Source organism: Lithobates pipiens, unplaced genomic scaffold (assembly GCF_037356315.1).
Source record: "Lithobates pipiens isolate NorthernLeopardFrog02 unplaced genomic scaffold, aLitPip1_a1.2 Scaffold_8, whole genome shotgun sequence".
NCBI lineage: Eukaryota > Metazoa > Chordata > Amphibia > Anura > Ranidae > Lithobates > Lithobates pipiens.
In genome coordinates, this window is record NW_027507903.1 from 638,765,646 (window position 1) to 638,792,519 (window position 26,874).

Genomic DNA, 26,874 nt, shown 5'->3' on the forward strand with positions numbered 1-26,874 from the left:
TGATAGACTATGTAGAGGTAAGCCAATGAGAAGGGAGTTGCAGTAGTCGAGGCGGGAAATGACCAAGAACAATATATACATATAAGAACAAAACTTTATTAAGAGGGCCTTTTTAAATACAATTCTGGATGTTGATTTCTCTTACGGCCACTGGAGGGCCTTTAGAAAGAGAAATCTCAAATAGGGCTATTTATCTTTATTTTTTATTTTTGTATGTTTGAAATTTGTGACATCTGATTTTTTAATTTTGTGATATCTGTATTTTAGGTGCTTTGAAGACTGGCAGTTACATTTTTATTGTTGTTTTTTTAATAAAGTTTTGTTCTTAAATGGATGGCTTACACATTATGCACTCCATGCAATGCTGATTAGGCAACAAGGCTGCTAGTTTGCATTTTTAATGTAGCTATGGGGTTTGCCATTGGGACTACGCAATGTATTTCAGCCTGTTAGATTGGGTGTGTAATAGGATCCAAATGGAGGCTTGGCTTCCTATATCTGAGTGACAGTCCGGTGTGACATCCGTGCACCAGATGATGTCAGATAGGACTAAATGCGTAGGGAGGATCCTGTGGCGTCACTACGTTCAATACTGGAAGCGATCTTGTGTGTACTTGCAGATTTTAAATGTGAAAATTGCTTTTTACTTGGAGGACGTGTGAGTGTTATTACCTTTTATTTAACCACTTAATAACCGCCCTATAGCCGAATGACGGCTTTAGGGCGGTTTCTTAACTGTGGGAGGCCGTCATATGACGTCCTCCCAGAATTCCGCTCTCGCGCGCTCCCCCTGGGGCGCGCACTCGAGAGCATCCGTGACCGCCGGGTCCATAGGACCCGGCGCATCACGGATCACGGTAAACGGCCGCTCGTCGCGGCCGTTTACCACGTGATCGCTCCGTCAAATGACGGAGTGATCACTTGTAAACAAACCGGCGTCATGTTTTGACGCCGGTTCCTCCCTCTCCCTCTCTGTACCGATCGGAACAGCGGAGGGGGAGGAGATCGGTGTCAGCAGCGATGTGGGCTGCATCTGCAGTGCCCACATTGCTGCTCACCGAAAATTAACCCCTCAATTCCCTGCAAATACTCTGCAATACCCTACCATTACCCTGCATTACTCTGCATTACCCTGCATTACCCTGCATTACCCTGCATTACTCTGCATTACTCTGCATTACCCTGCAATACTCTGCAATAGTCTGCATTACACTGCAATACTCTGCAATACCCTGCCATTACTCTGCATTACTCTGCATTACCCTGCATTACTCTGCAATACCCTGCAATACCCTGCAATACCCTGCAACACTCTGCAATGCTCTGCAACACTCTGCAATGCTCTGCAACACCCACCAATACCCTGCAACACTCTGCAATGCTCTGCAACACCCGCCAATACCGTGCAACACTCTGCAATGCTCTGCAACACCCTCCAATATCCTGCAATGCTCTGCAACGCAATACTCTGCAACGCCATACTCTGAGATACCCAGCCATACTCTGATATACCCAGCCATACCCAGCCATAGTCGGTGATACCCTGCAATACCCAGCCATAGACACCCCCCCCCCTCCCACCGCCCTCCGGTGCTTCTACCGACTCGCCAATACTATCAAATCCAGAATCTTTTTTTTTTTTTTTCAGGCTTCCCAGCTTAGAGGTGAGATGGGGGGTCTTATTGACCCCACATCTCACTGTAAAGAGGACCTGTCATGCCATATTCCTATTACAAGGGATGTTTACATTCCTTGTAATAGGAATAAAAGTGATCAAAAAATTTATTTTTGGGGAAAAAAATGTCAAACTAAAATAAATAAAGTAAAGTGAACAATAAAATGTTTTTTTTTTTTAAAGCGCCCCTGTCCCCATGTGCTCGCATGCAGAAGCGAACGCATATGTAAGTCCCGCCCACATATGAAAACGGTGTTCAAACCACACATGTGAGGTATCGCTGCGTACGTTGGAGCGAGAGCAATAATTCTAGCCCTAGACCTCCTCTGTAACTCAAAACATATAACCAGTAAAAAAAAAATTAAATCGTCGCCTATGGGGATTTTTAAGTAGCGACGTTTGGCGCCATTCCACGAGCCTGTGCAATTTTGAAGAGTGACATGTTAGGTATCGATTTACTCGGTGTAACTTCATCTTTCACATTATGCAAAAATTGGGCTAACTTTACTGTGTTTTTTTTTTTTTTAAGCACAAAACAGTTTTTTTTCCAAAAAAAAGCATTCGAAAAATTGCTGCGCAAATACCGTGCGAGATAAAAAGTTGCAACAACCACCATTGTATTCTCCAGGGTGTTTGCTAAAAAAACATATATAATGTTTTGGGATTCTATGTAATTTTCTAGCAAATAAATGATGATTTTTACATGTAGGAGAGAAATGTCAGAATTGTCCTGGGTGCTCCAGAACGCCTGATGGCGCTCCCTGCATTTTGGGCCTCTGTATGTGGCCGCACTGTGTAAAAGTCTCACACATGTGGTATCGCCGTACACGGGAGTAATAGCAGAATGTGTTTTGGGGTGTAATTTGTGGTATGCATATGCTGTGTGAGAAATAAACTGATAATATGACAATTTTGTGAAAAAAAAAAAAAGTTAAAGAAATCTTGATTTTGCAAAGAATTGTGGGAAAAAATGACAACTTCAAAAAACTCATCATGCCTCTTACTAAATACCTTGGAATGTCTTCTTTCCAAAAAGGGGTCATTTGGGGGGTATTTGTACTTTTCTGGCATGTTAGGGTCTCAAGAATTGAAATAGGCCGTCAGTACTTCAGGTGTGATCAATTTTCAGATATTGGCACCATAGCTTGTGGACTCTATAACTTTCACAAAGACCAAATAATATCCACCAATTTGTACTTATTTTTACCAAAGATATGTAGTGGTATAAATTTTGGCCAAAATTTATGAAGAAAAAATGACTAATCTGCTAAATTTTATAACAGAAATGAAGAAAAATTCATTTTTTTACAGAATTTTCTGTATTTTTTCTTTTATAGCACAAAAAATAAAAAACCCAGCGGTGATTAAATACCACCAAAAGAAAGCTCCATTTGTGTGAAAAAAAGGACAAAAATTTCATATAGGTCCAGTGTTGCATGACTGAGTAATTGTCATTCAAAATGTGAGAGCACCGAAAGCTGAAAATTGGTCTGGTTATTAAGGGTGTTTAAGTGCCCAGTGGTCAAGTGGTTAATAACAGAGTTACGCTATGTGAGGTCTCTTTGTTTATCTCTAATATATACACATTGTGGAGCAACCAGTTAACAGGGTGTGCAGTGGTATTGCCCATGACGGTTTACCATCATCAGTGAATAAAGGATATCATTAAAATGTGTAATTGACCTATTTCTAGTGGATTGTCAGTTCTGTCTGGTAAGCCTTGTGTTTTAGCACTAGGTGGAGGTCTGTACACAGCACTTTCTCTCTATTGGAAACTGTCACTGCACATTGATTTCTATCACAGATTGATATTGAACTACTGGGATTTTTGTATTTTCCATCACTGTCTAGGTGATTGGTGGTCACTTTTTATAGCACAACATTTTTATTTTATCTCTTATACTATGTCATTATGTCACATGGTATATTACAGCTGTTTGTTTTGGATTAAGTTTGACTTAGCAAAGTTTTCCTTTCTACTACACAAATTCACATATCATATATTTGTAGCAGGTGCATCTTGCTCCGACCACCGCCAGAATGTACATAGGCTCTCCAGAGAGGGAGAGTGTGCCTGCCAGCTCTTACGGGGTGGAATCTTCCCCCCTCCCCCTTCTCTTTACTTCAGTTAATACGAGCAGCACTCGCATAGTCACGGCTGCCCACTCTGTTCCCTCCCCTGCATCCTCATCGGCAGGAAGACAATCAAGGAGCCAATCAACACAGGGCTCCAGCAGCATAAAGCATCCTGGGACATGTGGTCCTCCAACTAAAGTGGCCCAATAGCCTTGTATGGGGTGGAACTAAAACGCCCAGCATGCTCTAGGGGAAAAGAGCAAAGGACACCATCTTGTCTACCTGAGGACCAGGGCAAGCACCACGAAGCAGGAGAAGAGACTGGACCCAAGAGAGAGGTGTTGCCTCCTCGGTCAATCCACCACTTCTTTACAGGCATCCATGGCAGGCTGGGGACATCCAGACTGAGAGGGGGTCTCAGGTGCATTTCCAGGCACACCGGCAATGACGGCATGAAACATTCCAGTGTGAGGTACCCAGTCTAGTTACCTGAAGAGTCTGCCTGTTTCCAGGAGATTCATGTGGGCCTTGATCACAGGATTGGTGAGCGGGCACTTGCCCATTTGCAGGAAACATGCAGACAGAGTTACTTTACTTTTGCCCACACTTGCCAGAACCTGTGTCTCACTGATGCCCTGCTAAACAGTCACAGTGTCCGCCTTGCTATCTTGCTGACTCTCAGCATACTGCAGTTACACTTTACCAAGCAAGAGTTCTAACTGCACCAACTAAAGTGGCTAGCCAAAGATTCAAGGCCTCACTCTTCTTCCAAGGGACTGAAGTTACTGGTGCCATATAGGCACACACACACACATACTCAGAGCTCTGTATATGTAGTGTATGTATGGGGTAGTCTGTACACAGGAATATAATTACAATTGTCAGACTTGCCGACTTCAAGCTCGCTAAAAACAATAAAAATTATTACAAGTATAAACACAACCCACAAGAGTTTGCTAGCAGAGAAAATAGGTGTTCCAATTAACAATACAAACAGTATCACTCCTCAGCCTCGTAGGCCAGTGGTCTTCAACCCTGTCCTCAGGGCCCACTAGCAGGCAAGGTTTGCAAGATAACTGAAATACATCACAGGTGATATCGTTTTCTGCTCAGTGATTGCAGTATTCTAGTCTGCATCTCCCCCCAATGTAATACATAAAATCTGGCCTGTTAGTGGGCCCTGAGGACAGGGTTGATGACCACTGTCGTAGGCAACAGACTATTATTATTATTATTATTATTATTCAGGAAATATATAACTCCAACAGTTTGCGCAGCACTTTACAACATGAGGGCAGACAGTACAGTTACAATACAACTCAATACAGGAGGGATCAGAGGGCCCTGCTCATTAGAGCTTACAATCTGGAAGGGAGGATCAAATGAAACAAAAGGTAAAAGCTGTGGGGGATAAGCTGATGGAGAAAATTAAAATACAGTTGTTAGATGTGGGTAGGATAGGTTTTTCTGAAGAGGAGGATTTTCAGGGATCATCTAAAAGCTAATAGTAGGAGATAATTGGACAGATTGGGGTAAGGAGTTCCATAGGATTGGAGAGGCTCTGGAGAAAGCAAAGGAGGAGGTGATGGGGGAGCTAAAGAGAAGGAGGTCTTGGAAGGAACAAAGAGAAAGTTGTTAGTATATGCAATCTGAGATGAATGTAGAGCCAGTAAGGACTGTGGTGTCATGGGCAGTGAAAACAGAAAGCTGCAGCCAGGAGGGCTACTGACTGGGAGCAGTAGTCCACCAAAGAGGGCAGCTAGTATCAGAACTTTCAATTGCTACACCATAGGGGCCTGCAGTCCCTGCCTGTAATAAGGTACTTTTGCTAAGGCCTGGCTGAAACCTGTGCCAGGCCTAACCATGTGCTAGCTGTGCCTGAAGAGTTGTGCTGGAGGGAGAAGGAGAGATCGTCTGCAGCAAGTGTTGTGCAGGAGGAGATTATCTAAATTGTCTCAAACCATGCAAGAATATTTCTGGGCATTTCATGAACCCTTACCACATCCAAGTTTTAATCCCTCAATAGCCCCCTCTAACAAGGGGACCCCCAGACCCCCCCCCCCCCGTGTGAATTGGTAATGGGGTACAAATATATCCCTACTATTTCACAAAAAGAGTGTCAAAAAATTTAAAAAGACAGTTTTTGACAAGTCCTTTATTAAATTCTTCTTCTTTCATCTTCTTTCTTCTGGTCTTCCTTTGGTGTTGTTGTTCTTCTTCCTCCATTTTCCTCCACCTCCGTTCTTCTCATCCCGCATCTTGCTCCGGCTTCTTCTCCACACAATCCACCTCTCTGTGGGAGTCTTCAGCAGTGTGACGCTTCGCTTCTTCTGACACTTCTTAAATAACGGAGGGCAGGGCCACCCGGTGACCCCGCCCTCCTCCGACACACGGGGAATTCCCTATGGCTTTCCCGTGATGTCAAAGGGGCAGGGTCACCCATTTACGTAAATCGGTGGCCCCGCCCTCCGTTATTTAAGAAGTGTCAGAAGAAGCGAAACGGCACACTGCTGAAGACTCCAACAGAGGCGGATCATGTGGACGGTGCGTAGAAGAAGCCGGAGCAAGATGCAAGATGAGAAGAGCGGAAGAAGAAGCAGATGAAGAAGAAGATGGAGAAGAAGAACACCGAAGGAAGACCAGAAGAGGATGAAAAAAGAAGCGCAAAGAAGAAGAATTTAATAAAGGACTTGTCAAAAACTGTCTCTTATCTTTAACCTTTTTGTCACTTTTTTGGTGAAATGGTAGGGGTAGATTTGTACCCCATTACCAATTCACACGGGGGGCGGGATTTGGGGTCCCCTTGTTAAAGGGGGCTTCCAGATTCCAATAAGCCCTCCGCCCGCAGACCCCCACAACCACCAGGCAAGGGTTGTGGGGATGAGTCCCTTCGCCCCATCAACATGGGGGCAAGGTGCTTTGAGGGGCTACCTCAAAGCACCCTCTCAATGTTGAGGGCATTTGGCCAGGTACAGTTCAGGAGGGAGGGCGCTCTCTCATCCCCCCTTCTTTTCCTGCAGCCTGCCAGGTTGCGTGCTCGGATAAGGGTCTGGTATGGATTTTTGGGGGGACCCCACCCAATTGTATTTACATTTTGGTGCGGGGTTCCCCTTAAAATCCATACCAAACCTGAAGGGTCTTTTTTTGCTTTTTTAATTCTGCTTCGGGGTTCCCCTGTGGGGAAATCCCCATGCCGTTTTTATCAATGAACTTTTATGTGTATTGTGGACCGACAATTCATTATAGCTGCGAGTAGTTTTAAATTACTTTTATTTTCCTTTAGAAATGTAATTTTGCTGTCAGACTGTTCTAAACATGGGAATCATTCGCCACTTTACAGGCATACTATAGAAACCCCTCAGGTATGAAATTTAAAGGAATATTGCACTTTTATTAATTCACTTTAAGCATTATTAAAATGACTGCTCCCAAAAAAACTGCCGTTTTTAAAAAAAAATTTGCATGTCCCGTGGGGCAGGACCCGGGTCTCCAAACACTTTTTATGACAATACCATGCGTATAAGCACTTTTGATTATTCATGTTCGTGTCCCATAGACTTTAATGGTGTTAGCGTGTTCAAACTAATTATTTGCCTGTTTGCATGTTTTGCTGCGAATCGACCGGGGGGTGTTCGGCTCATCCCTATCCCCCAGTCTGTGCCCTCCATGTCCCATCTAATCATTACACCCCTCCCCCAGTCTGTGCCCTCCATGTCCCATCACACCCCCAGTCGGTGCCCTCCATGTCACATCTACCAATTACACTCCTCCCCCAGTCTGTGCTCTCCATATCCCATCTACCCATTACACCCCTCCCCCAATCTGTGCCCTCCATGGGCCATGTACCCATGACACCCCTCCCCCAGTCTGTGCCCTCCATGTCCCATCTACATATTACACCACCCACCAGTCTGCGCCCTCCATGTCCCATCCACCCATTACAAGCCTCCCCCATTCTGTGCTCTCCATGTTCCATCTACTCATTACACCCCTCCCCCAGTCTGTGCCCTCCATGTCCCATCTACTCATTACACCCCTCCCCCAGTCTGTACTCTCCAAGTCCCAGCTACCCATTACACCCCTCCCCCAGTCTGTGCTCGACATGACCCTTCTAGCTATTACACCCCTCCCCCAGTCTGTGCCCTCCATGTCCCATCTGCTCAATACAACCCTCCCCCAGTCTGTGCCCTCCATGTCCCATCTACCCATCACACTCTTCCCCCAGTCTGTGCCCTCAATGTCCTATCTACACATTACACCCCTCCCCCGTGCTGTGCCTTCCATGTCCCATCTACCGATTTCACCCATCCCCCAGTCTGTGCTCTCCATGTCCCATCTACCCATCACACCCCTCCCCCAGTATGTGCCCTCCATGTCCCATCTACCCATCATACCCCTCCCCCAGTCTGTGCCTTCCATGTCCCATCTATCCATCACACCACTCCCCCAGTCTGTGCCCTCCATGTCACATCTACCGATTACACCCCTCCCCCAGTCTGGGCCCTCTATGTCCCATCTACCCATTATACCCCTCCCCAGTCTGTGCTCTCCATGTCCCATCTACCCATCACACCCTCCCCCAGTCTGTGCTCTCCATGTCCCATCTACCCATTACACCCCTCCCCCAGTCTGTGCCCTCCATGTCCCATCTACCCATCATACCCCCCCCCCCAGTATGTGCCCTCCATGTCCCATCTACCCATCACACCACTCCCCCAGTCTGTGCCTTCCATGTCCCATCTACCCATCACACCCCTCCCCCAGTCTGTGCTCTCCATGTCCCATCTACCTATTATACCCCTCCCCTAGTCTGTGCTCTCCATGACCCTTCTAGCCATTACATCCCTCCCCCAGTCTGTGCCCTCCATGTCCCATCTAATCATCACACCCCTCCCCCAGTTTGTGCCCTCCATGTCCCATCTACCCATCACACCCCCTCCCCCAGTCTGTGCCCTCCATGTCCCATCTACCCATCACACCCCTCCCCCAGTTTGTGTCCTCCATGTCCCATCTAATCATCACACCCCTCCCCCAGTTTGTGCCCTCCATGTCCCATCTACCCATCACACCCCTCCCCCAGTTTGTGCCCTCCATGTCCCATCTACCCATCACACCCCTCCCCCAGTCTGTACCCTCCATACCTCTTTGAACCTCAGAATAAGTTGTCCTCCTTGAAATATCACGTTCAGCGATGCTTTGTCGTCAATACATCCACCATCGATCTCTCTGATTGGAGTTGGTGGGATTGTGATCTGAAGAACACAAGGATCAGTGTGAGGATGATCAGGACGAAGCTTAAAATGTTTTTATTTTTTACTGTCTAACATTTGTAGTGTAAATATATATTTTATCTCCCCCCAAACTCTGCTCCTTACTGACATGTTTTACTCTCTGTCAGGATTTAGCGAGGAGTGGGGGGAAGGGGCAACAATTTGTACAGCATTCCCACAATTTACAACCCCAAAGGTACAACACATCCATGTTACATTGTTCTTTTTTCAGTCTTAAAGAGGAACTGCAGTCTGATCACATCATTTGTGATAAAAACATCTTTGCCATTCTGAAGCTTCCCTCCAACCACTGTGCATATTATTTTATATATACTGTGATTCTGTACTTGCCAAATATGCTGCAGAAATCTCCCTCCACCGAGTCTGGCTGCATCCATCATAACTGTGGGCAGCTGAAGCTGCTGCTTGTTCACTTCCTGGATTTACACAGAGGCACACCTCTAGCTCGGCAGCTCTCATTGGCCCTCTTGTGACTCCTTCCTTCTCTTTCTTCTTGTCAAACTCTCAGGAGAGTGAGAGAGTGCTGAGTATGATGTCATAAGCCTAGGCTAATGACCAGACAAGAAACAGGAAGTGGGCTGTGTAAGGGATTTACTGGCAGAAAATGTTTTACTTTCCAAAGATAAAACAACAACAACAACAACAAGGGCAGAAGATTTAATAGATGGAAAGAAAGGCAAATAATGATCACCCATCTTCCTCCAACTCCCCCATTATCACACCTCCCCTTTATGAGAATCCTTCTATAGTAGAAATCTTTAGTAATATATTCAATAAAATCATATTTTTTATGCATTCTTTATTTTTCAAAACAAAAAGTTTTAGAAAAATTCTCAAAGTACAGTACAGACCTCCCTAAAAGTGGGCGATGAAAATAGAAGCAACTTCTGGGGAACTTTTATCCTCATCTCATCATTTATCCTAATTGTTCTCATTGACTCTTTTGGACTTTAACACTTTGGTGTTTTTATTTATTTATTCATTTTTTTGAAAATATCAGACATTAGAGCTGCACGATTCTGGCCGAAATGAGAATCACTATTTTTTTGCTTAGAATAAAAAGATCACCATTTTTGCGGCGTAAAATCTTTCACATTATACAAAAAAAAAGTGTTAACTTTACTGGTTTTTTTTTTTTTAAAGTTCATTAAAGTGTAATTTTTTCCCCAAAATTTGCATTTGAATGACTGCTGCGCAAATACAGTGTGACATAAAATATTGCAACAACCACCATTTTATTCTCCAGGGTCTCTACTAAAAAATGATATATAATGTTTGGGGGTTCTAAGTAATTTTCAAGCAAAAAAAAAAAGAAATGACTTTAACTTGAACCCAACGAATGTCAGAAAAAAGTTTAGTGTTTAAGTGGTTCACCGCAGAGGTGATAAAATACCACCAAAAGAAAGCTCTATTTGTGGGGGGAAAAAATATGTCAGTTTTGTTTGGGAGCCACGCCGCATGACCGCGCAATTGTCAATTAAAGCAAGTGCCGAATCGCAAAAAGTGCTCTGGTCAGGAAGGGGGTAAATCCTCCTGGGGGGCTGAAGTGGTTAAACTTCCCTCATTTACACACCAAAGTCTATTCCTTTGATCTAAAGAACAAATCATTACAATGTTTATACTTAAGTTCCACTGCTAAAGAATGTTGTGTTTCTTGGCAGACTGCCCGTTTTTATTCCCTTTCTTTTGACAGCTGTCCACAGAACAGAGAATTCTCTGCATAGAAAGAATCAGGAAATACTTTGTCAAGATCGCAACGGGGAAAAAAATCACAATAATGATTCTTAATGATTAATCGTGCAGCTCTAGCAGACATACATTCATAAAGGGGAAAAAAATACATAGTTTACAGTAATTTGTGCCAGCATTGGCAGCCCGGTACATGTGACAGGTGTCCAACCAAATGAGGTCTCATCACCTTCCCAGATGTGTGGGCGGCTCCACCAGGATCTCCTAATGGTGATCACTTCTCTGGACTTTACCCATCTATACCAAAGCTCAATATGACATTCCAAGGCCAATAAAAGGGGGAGGGGAAGGGAAAGGAAAGCAGTAGGGCAGACCTTCTCCATATCCACCTGCCCAGCCACCAATCACTCAAGGGCCAATATTCTAAAATCCACCTTCATGGCAGTATGGACTCAGTGGCCCGGTGTCTAAGAAGGAGGCTCCTACCAAAATGCAGTCAAAGTCAGCAGTGCAAGAGTTTTAAGCCAAAAGGTCTTATTAATCTTCTCATCAGTTCCCTTTAGGGCTCTAGCCAGGCTCTCCATATGGCGGACATCTTCCACCTTATGAAACCATTGTGTGAGAGTGGGGGTAGCCGTGGATTACAACAAAGCTGGAATGAAGGATCGAGCTGCATTTACCAGATGGGGCACCACTGATTTCTTGTATATTTTCTCTGGCATTGAGGTGGGATGGAAAATAAAGGAGCAGTACCACCTTGTCAGTAGTATGATCACAATTCCTGCTACTTACTACTAATGGAGGATTTATACGTCAGTGGCAGAACTTTGGTACAGTCCACGTCTGTTCAGATCCCTCTCCCAACTATCCAGGAAGGGAGGAGTCGGGCGCAAGGCTTCCAATAAAACCACATTTAGAACACAATTCACATTAAATATGAATATTGGAAAATATAAATCACTATTTAGTACCTATTTACCATTTCAGCCAAAATTCTAATACTCTACTTTTCCCTCTGAAGAAGAAAGAGACAGAAAAAGACTCCTTTCCCTCCATAACAAATTCCTGAAAGAGGGTGAAATGCATCAGAAGATGCAGAGATTGGAAAGATGGAATGAACATTGTACAATAAAGGTGACTGAGAAGTGGGATTAGTGGTTGTGCAGCCTTTGTATGTATTGTTGGAGAATTTCTGGGCAATAGATGGACCCCATTGCTGGATACATCTCCAGTGACTGGTGATTATAGGACCAGCCAGGAGTAATACCATTTCACCACTTCAGCCCTGGCAGGTTTTACCCCCTCAATTACCATTGTTTGCAATAAAGCACTGCGCTATTTTAACAGACAATTGCGCAGTCGTGCGATGTTGTACCCAAATAAAATTTATATCCGTTTTTTCCCACAAGTAGAGCTTTATTTTGATGGTATTTGATCACCTCTGCGGTTTTTATTTGTTTGCATTATAAACAGAAAAAGAGCGACATATTTGGAGAAAGAAAACTATATTTTTTACTTTTTCCTATAAAACACATCCAAAAAAAAAGAAAAAATCAAAATGTTTTCATAAGTTTAGGCCAATATGTATTCTGCTATATATTTTATTTAAAAAATCCCAATAAGTGCATATTGATAGGTTTGTGTAAAAGTTATAGCGTCTTCAAATTGGGAGATATATTTATGGGATTTAAAAAAAATTTTTTTACTAGTAATGGTGGCAATCAGTGATTTTCTGGAGGGACTGTGACATTGTGGCAGACAAACCAGACACCTAACTGACACTTTTTTGGGAACAAGTGACACTAATACAGTGATTAGTGGCAAATATATGCACTGTCACTGTACTAATGACCATGGCAGGGAAGGGGTTAATATCAGGGGTGATGAAAGGATTAAGTTAGTTACTAGGGGGTGCTTGCTAACTGTGTGGGGGATGGCCTGACTGGATGAACACAGAGGTCGGTGTTCCTGCTTAGCGGGAACACCAATCTCTATCTTCTCACCTGTCACAACGGCAATCTGCCGTGTTTACATAGGCAGATCGCCATTCTGCCTCTCTGGGGATTAATCGCGGGTGGCTTGAGGACATCAGGCCTGCTGGACCTGCTGATTGGCTCCCCCTCTGTCCAATCAGCGCATGAGCGCTCCCAGTGTCTATTGCATGAAATGATGTACAGGTAGATTGTTTCGCACAATAGAGCCGACCTGCCGCAGTACATATGTGGTAGGTGGTCAGCAAGTGGTTAATTCACAAAGATAACTGGAGTGACCTGTCACCTAATCCATACATCCAGCAACAGTGTGATGTCCATTTATTGGAATGTTTCCAAATTCCTTATGTCCTCTAATAGCTTTTGTATAATTATAACTATGAGCTGAGAAGAGCCGGGGATTGTTACTGCAACCTGACAGCAAAGGGGAAATGACAGAGCTAAATGAATTGTAACATCTAAGAAAAGACTCAACAACAGTGTGATGTCCAATTGCTGCAATGATTCCAGATTCATATGTCCCTTCCCTTAGCTGTTGCATTATACAGTATCTCACAAGAGTTAGTACACCCCTCACATTTATGTAAATATTTTATTCTATCTTTTTATGCGACAACACTGAAGAAATGACACTTGTCTACAATGTAAAGTAGTGAGTGTACAGCTTGTATAACAGTGTAAATTTGCTGTCCCCTCAAAATAACTCAACACAAAGCCATTAATGTCTAAACCTCTTTATGGTCTTGGCCATCATGCTGCAGCTCATTTTCAGTGTCTTGGCACACTTCTTATAGCCTAGGCCAGTGATGGCGAACCTTGGCACTCCAGATGTTTTGGAACTACATTTCCCATGATGCTCATACACTCTGCGGAGTAGTGGAGCATCATGGGAAATGTAGTTCCAAAACATCTGGGGTGCCAAGGTTCGCCATCACTGGCCTAGGCCATCTTTATGTAGAGCAACAATATTTTTTTTCACATCCTCAGAGAGTTCTTTGCCATGAGGTGCCATGTTGAACTTCCAGTGACCAGTATGAGGGAGTGAGAGCGATAACACCAAATTTAACACACCTGCTCCCCATTCACACCTGAGACCCTGTAACACTAACAAGTCACCTGACACAAGGGAGGGAAAATGGCTAATTGCCCCCAATTTGGACATTTTCACTTAGCCCTTGTACACACGGTCGGACATTCCGACAACAAAATCCATCGGATTTTGTCCGACGGATTTTGTCCGAAACTGGTGTTGTATACACACGGTCGGACAAAGTTGTCTGAAAATCCGATCGTTCGAAACGTGATCATATTATTTCATTATGATGAGACTACGTTCAGCCTAGTAGCCAATAGCTTTGGTATAGGAATTTGATCTGAGCATGCGTGGCACTTTGTCCGACCGGAAATTCTCTACAAACGATCAGACAAAGTCCGATCGGATCATGTTGTCAGAAAATTTTATAGCCCAGCTCTAAAACTTTGTCGGTCGGATATTCCGACAGACACAGTCCGATGGAGCCCACACACGGTCGGATTATCCGACAACACGGTCCGATCTGACATTTTCCGTCGGAATGTCCGACCGTGTTTACAAGGGCTTAGGGGTGTACTCACTTTTGTTGCCAGCGGTTTAGACATTAATGGCTGTGTGTTGAGTTATTTTGAGGGGACAGCAAATTTACACTGTTATACAAGCTGTACACTCACTACTTTACATTGTAGACAAGTGTCATTTCTTCAGTGTTGTCACATGAAAAGTTAGAATAAAATATTTACAAAAATGTGAGGGGTGTACTCACTTTTGTGAGATGCTGTTGCTATTATCTGATAAGAGTTTGAGAATTGCTACTGATACAACCAATTAATAAAGTCCACTGTTGTAAGATTTATGGCCATTGCCCTTTGCTGGCAGCTCTGTCTATGACCTCAGATCAGGATGTCATATAATCATTGATCTGATAATCATGGGATTTGATTGGATAATCTAAACCAATCATAACTTTCACAATTGGAATGGATGTTCCTCATTGGCATTGAGTCTTCAGCCCCCAAAACTTCCAGATCACGCTCAAGGCTTCCATTAAATTGCCAATCTATGGGAACTACAGGTAACTTACATTTCTGATCTCTGTGATGTTCAGCATTATTATGAAGATTGCCTTTATTCTTAGACAGATTCCTGATCCGCCAACCACAATGTATTCTACGGGTTTGGGTGGAGGAGAAGGTCCTTGTGTGGTCTGATCGGTGGGTAGCACAGTGGTACGATGTGTCGGGTGGTGTTTGGTCTTTTTTGGACAATTATCACACTGCGGAGTCGTTATATTCTGCATAGTAGTCGGTCTTGGTGAGACAGATTGAGTGTCTCCGATGTTCTCTGCAATAAAAAGATGAGATGAAGACAGATGAGTGACATCTCAATGACAGATACAGCTGAATGATTTATTTTTAATGCAATAACTTTTATTTATATTTTGTTTACATACTCAAATAAACAATACATGGCATACATACAATCCAGATACAGATTCAAGCGAATGGAACAAGAAAAAACAAAAGACAAACAAAATATTCAAAATCAAGTCTCTCCCTCTCTTCTCTGGCCCCTCACTGGCTATAATCCTCCTTCCATATCCGGGCCAAAATCAACCAGCCACCTTCTCCATATAATCTCCAACTTCCCTGAACAGCCTTGATGCAAAAACACATATTAGTCTTTTAACAAACTTTCCCTAATTTGTGTTCTCCACTCCTCCACTGTTGGGGGTATATTGAGATCAACTTTAGAGATAGTAACTTACATGCCTGAAACAAGCTTCTTAACCACTTAACCACTTGAGATCCGCGCTATAGGCGAATGACGGCTACAGCGCGGACCTCCTTTGCCGGGACGACGTCTATTGACGTCGTCCCGTGCACGAGCGGCCTGCGCGCCCCCTGAGGGGCGCGCGCGGCGCGCTCTGTGATCGGCGACTCTATGAGACTCGCCTGATCACTGATCCGAGCAAGGGGTCGATCCCGACCCCTTATCACGTGATCAGCTGTCAGCCAATGACAGCTGATCATGTGATGCAACGGAGTCGGTAATCGGCTATTATTCCTCCTCGCGCTGACAGCGCGAGGAGAAAAAAAAGAGCCGATCACCGGCGGCCGTGATCGGGACATCAGTCCCGATCACCGCCAGCCCTGCCAGTGCCCACCTGCCCCCTGCCAGTGCCACCTTAATAAAACATAAGTGCCCCCCGTCAGTGCCACCCAGCAGCGCCCACAGTGCCACCCAGCAGTGCCCACAGTGCCACCCACAGTGCCCACAATCTGCCTCAAAAATGGTGCTGCACCCCAGTGCCACATATCCGTGCCCATCAGTGTCATCTACCAGTGCTCATCAGTGCCCAGCAGTGCCACCCATCAGTGCCCAGCAGTGCCACCTATCAGAGCCACCTATCAGTGCTACCTATCAGTGCCCATCAGTCCCATCTATCAGTGGTACCTATCAGTGCCCCTTAGTGCCACCCATCCGTGCCACCCATCTTTGCCCATCAGTGCTGCCTTATCTGTGCCCATCAGTACTGCCTTATCTGTGCCTATCGGTGCCACCTTATCTGTGCCTATTAGTGCCGCCTTAACTATGCCTATCAGTGCCCGCCAGTGCAGCCTATCAGTGCCCGCCAGTGCAGCCTATCAGTGCCCACCAATGCAGCCTATCAGTGCCCACCAGTGCAGCCTATCAGTGCCGCCTCATCAGCGCACTTCAATGAAGGAGAAAAATGACCTGTTTGCAAAATTTTATAACAAACTATTAAACATGATTTATTTATTTTTTTGCATCTTTTTTTTGTTTGTTTAGCAAAAAATAAAACTCCCAGCTGTAATTAAATACCACCAAAAGAAAGCTCTATTTGTGGGAAAAAAATGATTAAAATGTCATTTGGGTACAGTGTTGTATGCCCGCGCAATTGTCATTCAAAGTGCATCAGCGCTGAAAGCTGAAAATTGGTCTGCGACTGAGGGGGGTTTAAGTGCCCAGTAAGCAAGTGGTTAAGGACCGCCGCATGTAATTATACGTCGGCAGAATGCCATGTACGGGCACAAGCACGTACCCGTATGTGCCTGCCTTCCAGCGGGTGGGGGGTCCAATCGCTTCAGGAGCAATCCGGGATGAGGGGATGGCCGTTGGTTTCTGGCCATCCCCTCTCGATCGCTCCTGGCGAATGAGAAGCTTCCCCCCTGTGTAGTGTAAACACAGGCAGGGAGGAAGTGATGTCACTCTCCTTGGGGCGGTCTTTTTGACCAAACGGCGAGGAGAGAAGACATAGTAAGTGCACCAACACTACACTGACATGTAGGTACACACAGGCACACAAATCACCCCCCGATCCCCCCCCCCCCTCCCAGTCACAGTGTCACTGATTGCAGTGATCATTTATTTACTGATCACTGCATTTAGTGTCAGTTGTGACAGTAAAAAGTGTCAGGGCAGTTAGTGTTAGGTCCAGGGTAGCCCCCTACCCCCCCAATAAAGGTTTAACCCCCTGATTGCCCCTAGAATTAACCCTTTCACCCCCTTTTCCAGTGTCACTAAGCAATCGTTTTTCTGATCGCTGCATTAGTGTCACTGGTGCCGCTAGGTAGCTAGTTATTTTTTTAGGTTCACTACCAGGTTTTTATAGCATTAGGTACCCCCATATACTACCCAATAAAGGATTTAACCACCTGATTGCCCCTAGAGTTAACCCTTTCACCAGCGATCACCGCATAAGTGTCACAGGTGACGCTGGTTAGCCAGTTAGTTATTTCGTTATTTAGGTTCCCCGTCAGGTTTTTATATAGCGTCCAGGACCCCCATATACTCCCTAATGAAGGTTTTAACCCCCTGATTGCCCCTAGAGTTAACCCTTTCACCCCCTTTTGCCAGTGTCACTAAGCAATCGTTTTTCTGATCGCTGCATTAGTGTCACTGGTGCCGCTAGGTAGCTAGTTATCTTTTAGGTTTACCGCCAGGTTTTTATAGCGTTAGGTACCCCCAAATACTACCTAATAAAGATTTTAACCCCCTGATTGCCCCTAGAGTTAACCCTTTCACCAGCGATCACCGTATAAGTGTCACTGGTGACGCTGGTTAGCCAGTTAGTTATTTAGGTTCCCCGTCAGGTTTTTATATAGCGTCAGGGACCCCCATATACTACCTAATAAAGGTTTTAACCCCTGATTGCCCCTAGTTAACCCTTTCACCAGTGATCACCGTATAAGTGTTACGGGTGACTCTGGTTAGTTAGTTTGCTTTTTATAGCATCAGGGCACCCACCATTTATTAGCCAATAAAGATTTAACCCCCTGATCACCCGGCGGGTGATATCAATTAGGTTTTAGGGTCAGATAGGGTCTGCGTTGCCCCAGGCAACGCTAGGTTAGTGCCACTACCTCCCGTAGTGGTATAGTATCTGAACAGATCAATATCTGATCTGATCAGATCTATACTAGCGTCCCCAGCAGTTTAGGGTTCCAAAAAAACGCATTGTTAGCGGGATCAGCCCAGATACCTGCTAGCACCTGCGTTTTGCCCCTCCGCCCAGCCCACCCAAGTGCAGTATCGATCGATCACTGTCACTTACAAAACACTAAACACATAACTGCAGCGTTCGCAGAGTCAGGCCTGATCCCTGCGATCGCTAACAGTTTTTTTGCTAGCGTTTTATATTTAAATCCTGAAGGCGGTGCTTGGTTTTCGGGGTCCCGTACGGTTCTAGGCTCCCAAAAAGTCCCCCACATGTGGTATCCCCGTACTCGGGAGAAGCAGCAGAATTTATTTTGGGGTAAAATTTCACTTATGCACATAGCATGTGTGAGCATTATATCATTTAGTGACAACTTTGTGCAAAAAAAAAGTTTGTAATATTCCCGCAACTTGTGGCAAAATATAAAATATTCCATAGACTCACCATGCCTCTCAGTAAATAGCTTGGGGTGTCTACTTTCCAAAATGGGGTCATTTGGGGGGGGGGTTGTGCTATTTTGGCATTTTATGGCCTTCGAAACTGTGATAGGTAGTGAGGAGTGAAATCAAAAATTTGCACCCTTAGAAATCCTGAAGGCAGTGATTGGTTTTCGGGGTGCCGTACGCAGCTAGGCTCCCAAAAAGTCCAACATATGTGGTATCCCCGTACTCAGAAGAAGCAGCGGAATATATTTTGTGGTGTAATTCCACATATAACCATGGCATGTGTGAGCAATATATCACTTAGTGACAACTTTTTGTAAACTTTTTTTTGTGTCATTATTCAATCACTTGGGAGAAAAAAAAAATATTCAATGGGATCAACATGCCCCTCAGCAATTTCCTTGGTGTCTACTTTCCAAAATGGTGACATTTGGGGGGGGCGGTTTGTACTGCCCTGCCATTTTAGCACCTCAAGAAATGAGATAGGCAGTCATAAATTAAAAGCTGTGTAAATTCCAGAAAATGTACTCTAGTTTGTAGATGCTATAACTTTTGCGCAAACCAATAAATATACGCTTATTGAAATTTTTTTTTACTAAAGACATGTGGCTGAATACATTTTGGCCTAAATGTATGATAAAATTAAGTTTATTCGATTTTTCTTATAACAAAAATTAGAAAATATATATTTTTTTCAAAATTTTCATTCTTTTTCCTTTTATATCGTAAAAAATAAAAATCGCAGAGACAATCAAATACCATCAAAAGAAAGCTCTATTTGTGGGAAGAAAAGGATGCAAATTTTGTTTGGGTACAACATTGCATGACCGCACAATTACCAGTTAAAGCAGTGCAGTGCGAAATTGTAAAAAGACCTCTGATCCTTAGGCTGACAATTGGTCCGGGGCTGAAGTGGTTAATATTGTAATATAATCACCATCCGGGATCCAAAATTGTTCCATCATGTTTAGCAGGCATAAACCTTGATCTAGTGGCAATTGTATTCCTAACAAGCTGTTAATAGTCTCAATTACCCCTCCACCAGTACCGGTGACGTTTGGAACATTTCCATAACATATGAATGAGATTTGCGGGTCCGGCCTTACATCGAGGACAGAGAGGGGAGTCCCTTCATTTCCATTTGAATCATTTCTGAGGAGTGTTTTACACTCCATGTAAAATAAATAATTTTTTAACTTTTGCATGGTAGATAAAGATTTGTCTGGAATTGTCGATAAGGCCATTGACCATTGATCATCTGATAATGGACCCAAATCACATGCCCATTGAGCATCTATTATACAATACCCCATATAGTCGTGATATAAGTCCTTTTGTATGTATTTTTTTATTTCACAGGCTTTTATAGCATGTCTGAGCTGAGGGTATTGAAACATTTTTTTTTCAGGATTTCATATTCTTCCATTTTTTGAGTAAAGGATTTTAAAGTGTCCTCCTGAAATAGTTGCATCGGGTACCTTAACCTGTGTTTTTTCCATAGATCTAATCCCTCCAGTTTTCCCAATTCCTCATAGTTTGCACTTGCCCATATTGTGGTAAGGCATGTATACCCCTTCATAGTCATAACCCCCTTGCTCAAAACCTCCCATCATACATCAAAGATAGCACACATCTACTGGATATTCTTTCCTTCTACACCTGGGAAGCGACTTATCAGTGGGTTTCCTTGTACGTCATGTCCCTAAATACTTCCATTCTCCACTCTATAGACCTTAGAACAGTAGAACATTTCCTCTCTGAAGATCCTCTTATCAACCCCAGATATGCACAGTTCCTCCTGGAGGCCACACAATTCTGCTTGGAACATAATTATTATGAGTTCAATCACACTTTTTATTTACAATCCCAGGGTACCGCTATGGGCGCCAATTTTGCCCCAAGATTTGCAAACTTGACTATGGGCTATTGGGAACTACAGTATGTCTCACACAATAACCCCTTTGCAGCCCAAATTATCTACTATGGACACTACATCGATGATATCATAATGATCTGGGATTGCCCTGGAGAAAGTGTAAAGTCCTTTGTAGAATATTGCAACCACAACTCTCTAGGGCAGGCATGTCCAAAGTCCGGCCCGCGGGCCAATCGCGGCCCGCGGCCCGGTTTTGAACGGCCCGCCTGGTTATTTGGACATACATATCTTTTGTGGCCACCGACGATCTCCCAGCGCCGGGGCCACAAAAGATATATATGCTTCGGAAGGTACAGGGAGGACAGGACGGAGCGCCGTACACAGGAGAATTTCCTGTTTACGGGCGGCCTCTGTAATAGGAAGTCCTTCTTCTGCACTGCCGTTGGACGACTGTTCTGTCCATCAAAGGAGGCGGGACTTTCTATTAAAGAAGCCGCCGTGTAAACAGGAGATTCTCCTTTGGCGCTCGTCAGTGCATTCCTGGCAATGGTGCTGTGTCCCTGGCAATGGTGCTGCGTCCCTGGCAATGGTGCTGCGTCCCAGGCAATGGTGCTTCGTCCCAGGCAATGGTGCTGCGTCCCTGGCAATGGTGCTGCGTCCCTGGCAATGGTACTGCGTCCCTGGCAATGGTGCTGCGTCCCTGGCAATGGTGCTGCATTCCTGGCTATGGTGGGGGAATTCCTGGCTATGGTGGGGGCATTCCTTGCTATGGTGGGGGCATTCCTGGCTATGGTGGGGGCATTCCTGGCTATGGTGGGGGCATTCCTGGCTATGGTGGGGCATTCCTTGCTATGGTGGGGCATTCCTTGCTATGGTGGGGGCATTCTTGGCTATGGTGGGGGCATTTCTGGCTATGGTGGGGCATTCCTTGCTATGGTGGGGCATTCCTTGCTATGGTGGGGGCATTCTTGGCTATGGTGAGTGCATTCCTGGCTGTGGTGGGTGTGTTCCTGGCAATGGTGGGTCTGCAGATGTGCACTGATTAGGCTGCATTGGTGGGCACTGACCATTATTTTGCTTCACAGTTCTTTATTTAAACATTTTTTTTTCCTGAAACTTCCCTCTTAAAGTGAAGGTGTGTGTTATACGCCAATTAATACAGTATGTACAAATACGCCCAAGCTCATTTCTTCCCACACACAGCCACAAAGGCAAGAGAATTCTTATTGGGCAGTGTATTAGAGCTCGAACGAACACACTTAGACCGAATTTTAACGATTCAAAGAATGTCAGGCAAAATGGTCAGCCCTCGCGCATGTTCACTTCATCAAATCCGGCCCTCTTTGAAAAAAGTTTGGACACCCCTGCTCTAGGGCTATCCTTCACTTATGTCAAAGACTCAACAAAATTAGCCTTTTTAGACTTAGAACTTTTTCATAGTGATTCCAAAATACATGCCACAAATTTTGTCAAACCAACCGCTGGAAACTCCTATATCCACTATTAAAGCTGTCATCATCCGAGGTGGATCAAGAACATACCCAGGAGTACATTTTACAGAATCTGGCAAAACTGTACTAAAGATGAAGACTACAACACACAGGGTAAACTTCTCTCAGAAAAATTCCAGGATAAAGCATATCCACCAAATCTGGTTCAAGAAGCCTTCCTTCAACAAGCGAAAAACCTTCCCCAAAGGATTCACAACCCAATTCCATGATTGTCATAAAAAAATTGAGAATATCATAGCCAAACATTGGTGCATCCTGCTCAGAGACCCTTTTTTAGGTTCTTCTCTCACTCAACAACTGCAAAGCAAAAAATATAAAGAGTAAAATAGCATCTAGTAGAATTTTAAATGTACCATCCACTCCGGTTTCACATATTCCCCTAATTTCGTTAGTGGGAATGTATCAATGTAAGAAAAAATTATGTCTTATCTGTAAATTTGTTGATCATGGTCCGAAAAACTTCACCATCAAAGGTAAAACATATAATATCAAAGAATTTCACAATTGTTACAGTGAGTATGTAGTGTACTGCCTAACCTGCCCATGTGGTCTTTTTTACATGGGCAGGACCATACGCACTCTACGCCATAGGCGTTTCAAAGAGAAAGGTTGGGACAAACATGTGCCCCCATTCATTTTTTAAAGGAACATCAAAATTCACTTGGGGTCTTAGAGTCTGGGTTATAGAGGCCATTTACAGAGGTCTTCCTGCCACAGAACGTTTTAAATGCTTATATCAGCAAGAAACCTACTGGATATATTATTTGGGCACATTCTCACCAAGGGGGCCCAATGAAGAAATAGAGACACGTTCTTTATTATAATTACAGTTCCATCGTGTTGAACTGCCATATCAAAATATCCTTTTTTTTATTATTATTAAACTCAAAAACTTTATCTGGTTTCAAATTTTTTTCCACGATTTTTATTCTAGTATGAATTCACATTCATTTTATTTTTTTGTATTAAATAAAATATTTTTAAATTAAATTATTTTTTTCTTTCATTCCCCTTTTTCTTTCACTTTTTTACAAAAATACTGGCTGTTATGGTTCCACAGCCGTAGACTTTCCACCCACATTTCCAGCTGGAGTTCCTACACTTGTATTTATGTTGCTCTCCTCCTGAGAGCAAACAGACCAGTAGAAGGAGCTGTGAGCCCCGAGCACGTAGCTGTACATTCTACACTCTGGATGCTTGCTGAGCACTGCTGATGTCACTCACGCTTCCGCGTTCCAGGGTGGTTAGCGTGGAGCTTCCCACACCATGTACAACACGGACTAGCTGCTAAAACAACCAGGACTAACATCCTTACAGCAAAAGGACTGCCAGCAGAGCCTGCACCCTATCACCAACACACTTCAGGGTTTTTATAACCTTTGATGGACATCACTACTTTATGAACCTGCAAACCAGTAAGTTAAAAAAACAGCATATATTTATGTGATAGAACTACTGGAGTTGGCGCCTCCAAAACCCTAATTTCCTGTTTTTTTTTTTTGCTTATATACTGAGGTTATGGACACCCTCTGAGGATGGCTGCCTTCTCACCTGCAAATAAATAGTGACTGACTTTAATGAGCCATTTAAGCTTATATTGCATCATCCTAATAAGACATTACAAAAATTGGAGCGCCGGAATCCCTTCCTTTCTTTAATATTTAACCCCTTCCCTGCCAGTGACATTTACACAATAATCAGTGCATATTTATAGTACTGATCACTGTATAATTATCACTGGTCCCAAAAATGTGTCAAAAGTGTCTGATCTGTCCACCATAATGTCACAGTCCTGATAAAAATCACTGATCACCGCCATTACTAGTAAAAAAAAAAAATAATAATAATAAAAATGCCATAGATCTTTCCCCTATTTTGTAAATGCTATAACTTTTGCACAAACCAATTAATATACGCTTATTGTGATTTTTATTATCAAAAATATGTAGAATAATACATATCAGCCTAAACTGAAGAAATATTTTTTTTTTTTAAATGGGGATATTTATTATAGCAAAAAGTACAAAATAGTGTTTTTTTTTTCAAAATTGTCGCTCTTTTTTTGTTTATAGCGCATAAAATAAAAATCACAGAGATGATCAAATACCACAAAAAGAAAGCTCTATTTGTGGAAAAAAAATACGTCAATTTTGTTTGGGTACAGCGTCGCATGGCCACGCAATTGTCAGTTAAAGTGATGCAGTGCCGTATCGCAAAAAATGGCCTGGTCATTGAGCAGCCAAATCATCCGGGGCTGAAGTGGTTAAATACCACCAAAAGAAAGCTCTATTTGGGTGAAAAAAGTGATAACAATTTTCTATATGTACAGTGTTCCATGACTTTTGGGGTGAAAGTGCCCGGTATTGAAGTGGTTAAGAAGGAGAAGTAAGGCAGGTTTTATACATCAAACCACACAAAGCTCAAATAACCCGGCTGTACAGGTGGATGATTTGCTAAACAGGGAATCTGTGCAAATCCAAACAGAAAAAATCCAGGGCGTGCATCGTCCACCCTCCCTTGTCCCTGTACCCTCTGTACTCCGATCAATGACAACCAGCCCTCTCTATTCACATATTACATTAATGTTTTGAGGTTGCTGGGTACTCACCCTTTCTCTGAATGCCACTGTTCACTATGTGGCACATGGTGACCACATGTAGAAGGACGAGAGGCAGAAGACGACGGACTTCCATTTCCACTGCGGGTTGAGCTCTGAACACCGATATAAGGGAAAGCTGATGCTGAAGAATTATACTGTAGAGAGTTGAGTACTTTTATCATCACTGGAGGAAATTATTTCTAAAGATAATATCTCAGAGATGTACACATTTCCTGGTGGTCATAACTGTCTGCTCTTAGATTGTCACAGAACATGGTTATTGCGTGTTTCTCAATCCCCTGATATTATCTAGCTGATGGATAACATAGATAACTTAACTACTACTACAATAGCTCAAAAAACTATAGTCTGTTCTTGGTCCCAAACTTAAATGTAGCCCTTCTTTAACTAGTAGCTGACCGCCGGCCGTCAAATGACGGCCAGGCGGCGCAGCTATTGTGGCGGGAGGCCGTCATATGACGGCCTCCCGTTTAAACAGGGAATGCGCGCGATCGTGCGCGCGCATCCCTGTTTCTTCGGTGGCGGCGTGTCACGGAGACACCGCTCGCCACCGAAGGGGGTGAACAGCCATTCGTTATGGCTGTTTACCACGTGATCGGCCGTGATGAAGTCACGGCCGATCACAGATGGTAACACCCCGAACGTGCACGGCGCATGCGCGCTATCGCGAGCGCGCTGCGCGTGCATGTCGGTGGCGGCGTGTTCCCCGGGAACACTGCTCGTCACCGACGCTGGTAAACAGCCATTGGCTGGCTGTTTACCCACGTGATCGGCTGTGATCCTTTCACAGCCGATCACTCAAATGTAAACGAACTGCGGTAACGGGAGGTTACCGGGTTCTCCTCCTCACACACCGATCGCGTGTGAGGAGGAGATTGCGATAACATCTCGTTACCGCATACAGTGTACACCAAACATACTGATTGCCCCCCCCCCCAATAAAGAGGACCTGTCACCACCCCTCATAGTACCTGTCAATCACAGTCCATCAGAGTACCTGTCACAGCCCATCAGAGTATTTGAGTACCTGTCACAGCCCATCAGAATACCCAAGTACCTGTCCCGGCCCATCAGAGTACCCGAGTACCCGTCCCGGCCCATCAGAGTACCCGAGTACCCGTCCCGGCCCATCAGAGTACCCGAGTACCCGTCCCGGCCCATCAGAGTACCCGAGTACCCGTCCCGGCCCATCAGAGTACCCGAGTACCCGTCACGGCACATCAGGGTACCCGAGTACCCGTCATGGCACATCAGGGTACCCGAGTACCCGTCACGGCACATCAGGGTACCCGAGTACCCGTCACGGCACATCAGGGTACCCGAGTACCTGTCACGGCACATCAGGGTACCCGAGTACCTGTCACGGCCCATCAGGGTACCCGAGTACCTGTCACGGCCCATCAGGGTACCCGAGTACCTGTCACAGTCCATTAGAGTACCCGAGTACCTGTCACAGTCCATTAGAGTACCAAGTACCTGTCACAGTCCATCAGGGTACCCGAGTACCTGTCACAGCCCATCTGAGTACCCGAGTACCTGTCACAGTCCATTAGAGTACCGAGTACCTGTCACAGTCCATTAGAGTACCGAGTACCTGTCACAGTCCATTAGAGTACCGAGTACCGGTCACAGTCCATTAGAGTACCCGAGTACCTGTCACAGTCCATCAGGGTACCCGAGTACCTGTCACAGTCCATCTAAGTACCCGAGTACCTGTTCCAGTCCATCTGTGTACCAGAGTACCTGTCACAGTCCATCTGAGTACCCGAGTACCTGTCACAGTCCATATGAGTACCTGTCACCGCCCTTCAGAGTACCCAAATACCAGTCACCAAACCATCAGAGTACTTGTCACCAGGCCATCAGAGTACCTGAGTACTTGTCACCAGGCCATCAGAGTACCTGAGTACTTGTCACCAGGCCATCAGAGTACCTGAGTACTTGTCACCAGGCCATCAGAGTACCTGAGTACTTGTCACCAGGCCATCAGAGTACCTGAGTACTTGTCACCAGGCCATCAGAGTACCTGAGTACTTGTCACCAGGCCATCAGAGTACCCGAGTACCTGTCACCAGGCCATCAGAGTACCCGAGTACCTGTCACCAGGCCATCAGAGTACCCGAGTACCTGTCACCAGACCATCAGAGTACCCGAGTACCTGTCACCAGACCATCAGAGTACCCGAGTACCTATTTGCAGCCCATGTC

At 44.5% G+C, this 26,874-nt stretch overlaps 1 protein-coding gene across 1 annotated transcript in view; it reads right to left on the reverse strand.

Annotated features, from left to right (window-relative positions):
- LOC143962428 (uncharacterized) overlaps nucleotides 1–24,774 on the reverse strand; it is a 30,377-nt gene extending 5,603 nt beyond the window's left edge. Inside the window, exons 1-3 of the mRNA XM_077471705.1 lie at nucleotides 24,656–24,774; nucleotides 14,840–15,099; nucleotides 8,893–9,003 (exon numbers count right to left, since the gene is read on the reverse strand). Of these exons, the coding sequence (XP_077327831.1) occupies nucleotides 8,893–9,003; nucleotides 14,840–15,099; nucleotides 24,656–24,740 (456 nt within the window). The 5' untranslated portion in view covers nucleotides 24,741–24,774. The remainder of the gene's footprint in view (nucleotides 1–8,892; nucleotides 9,004–14,839; nucleotides 15,100–24,655) is intronic.
- Between the last annotated feature and the right edge of the window lie 2,100 nt (nucleotides 24,775–26,874).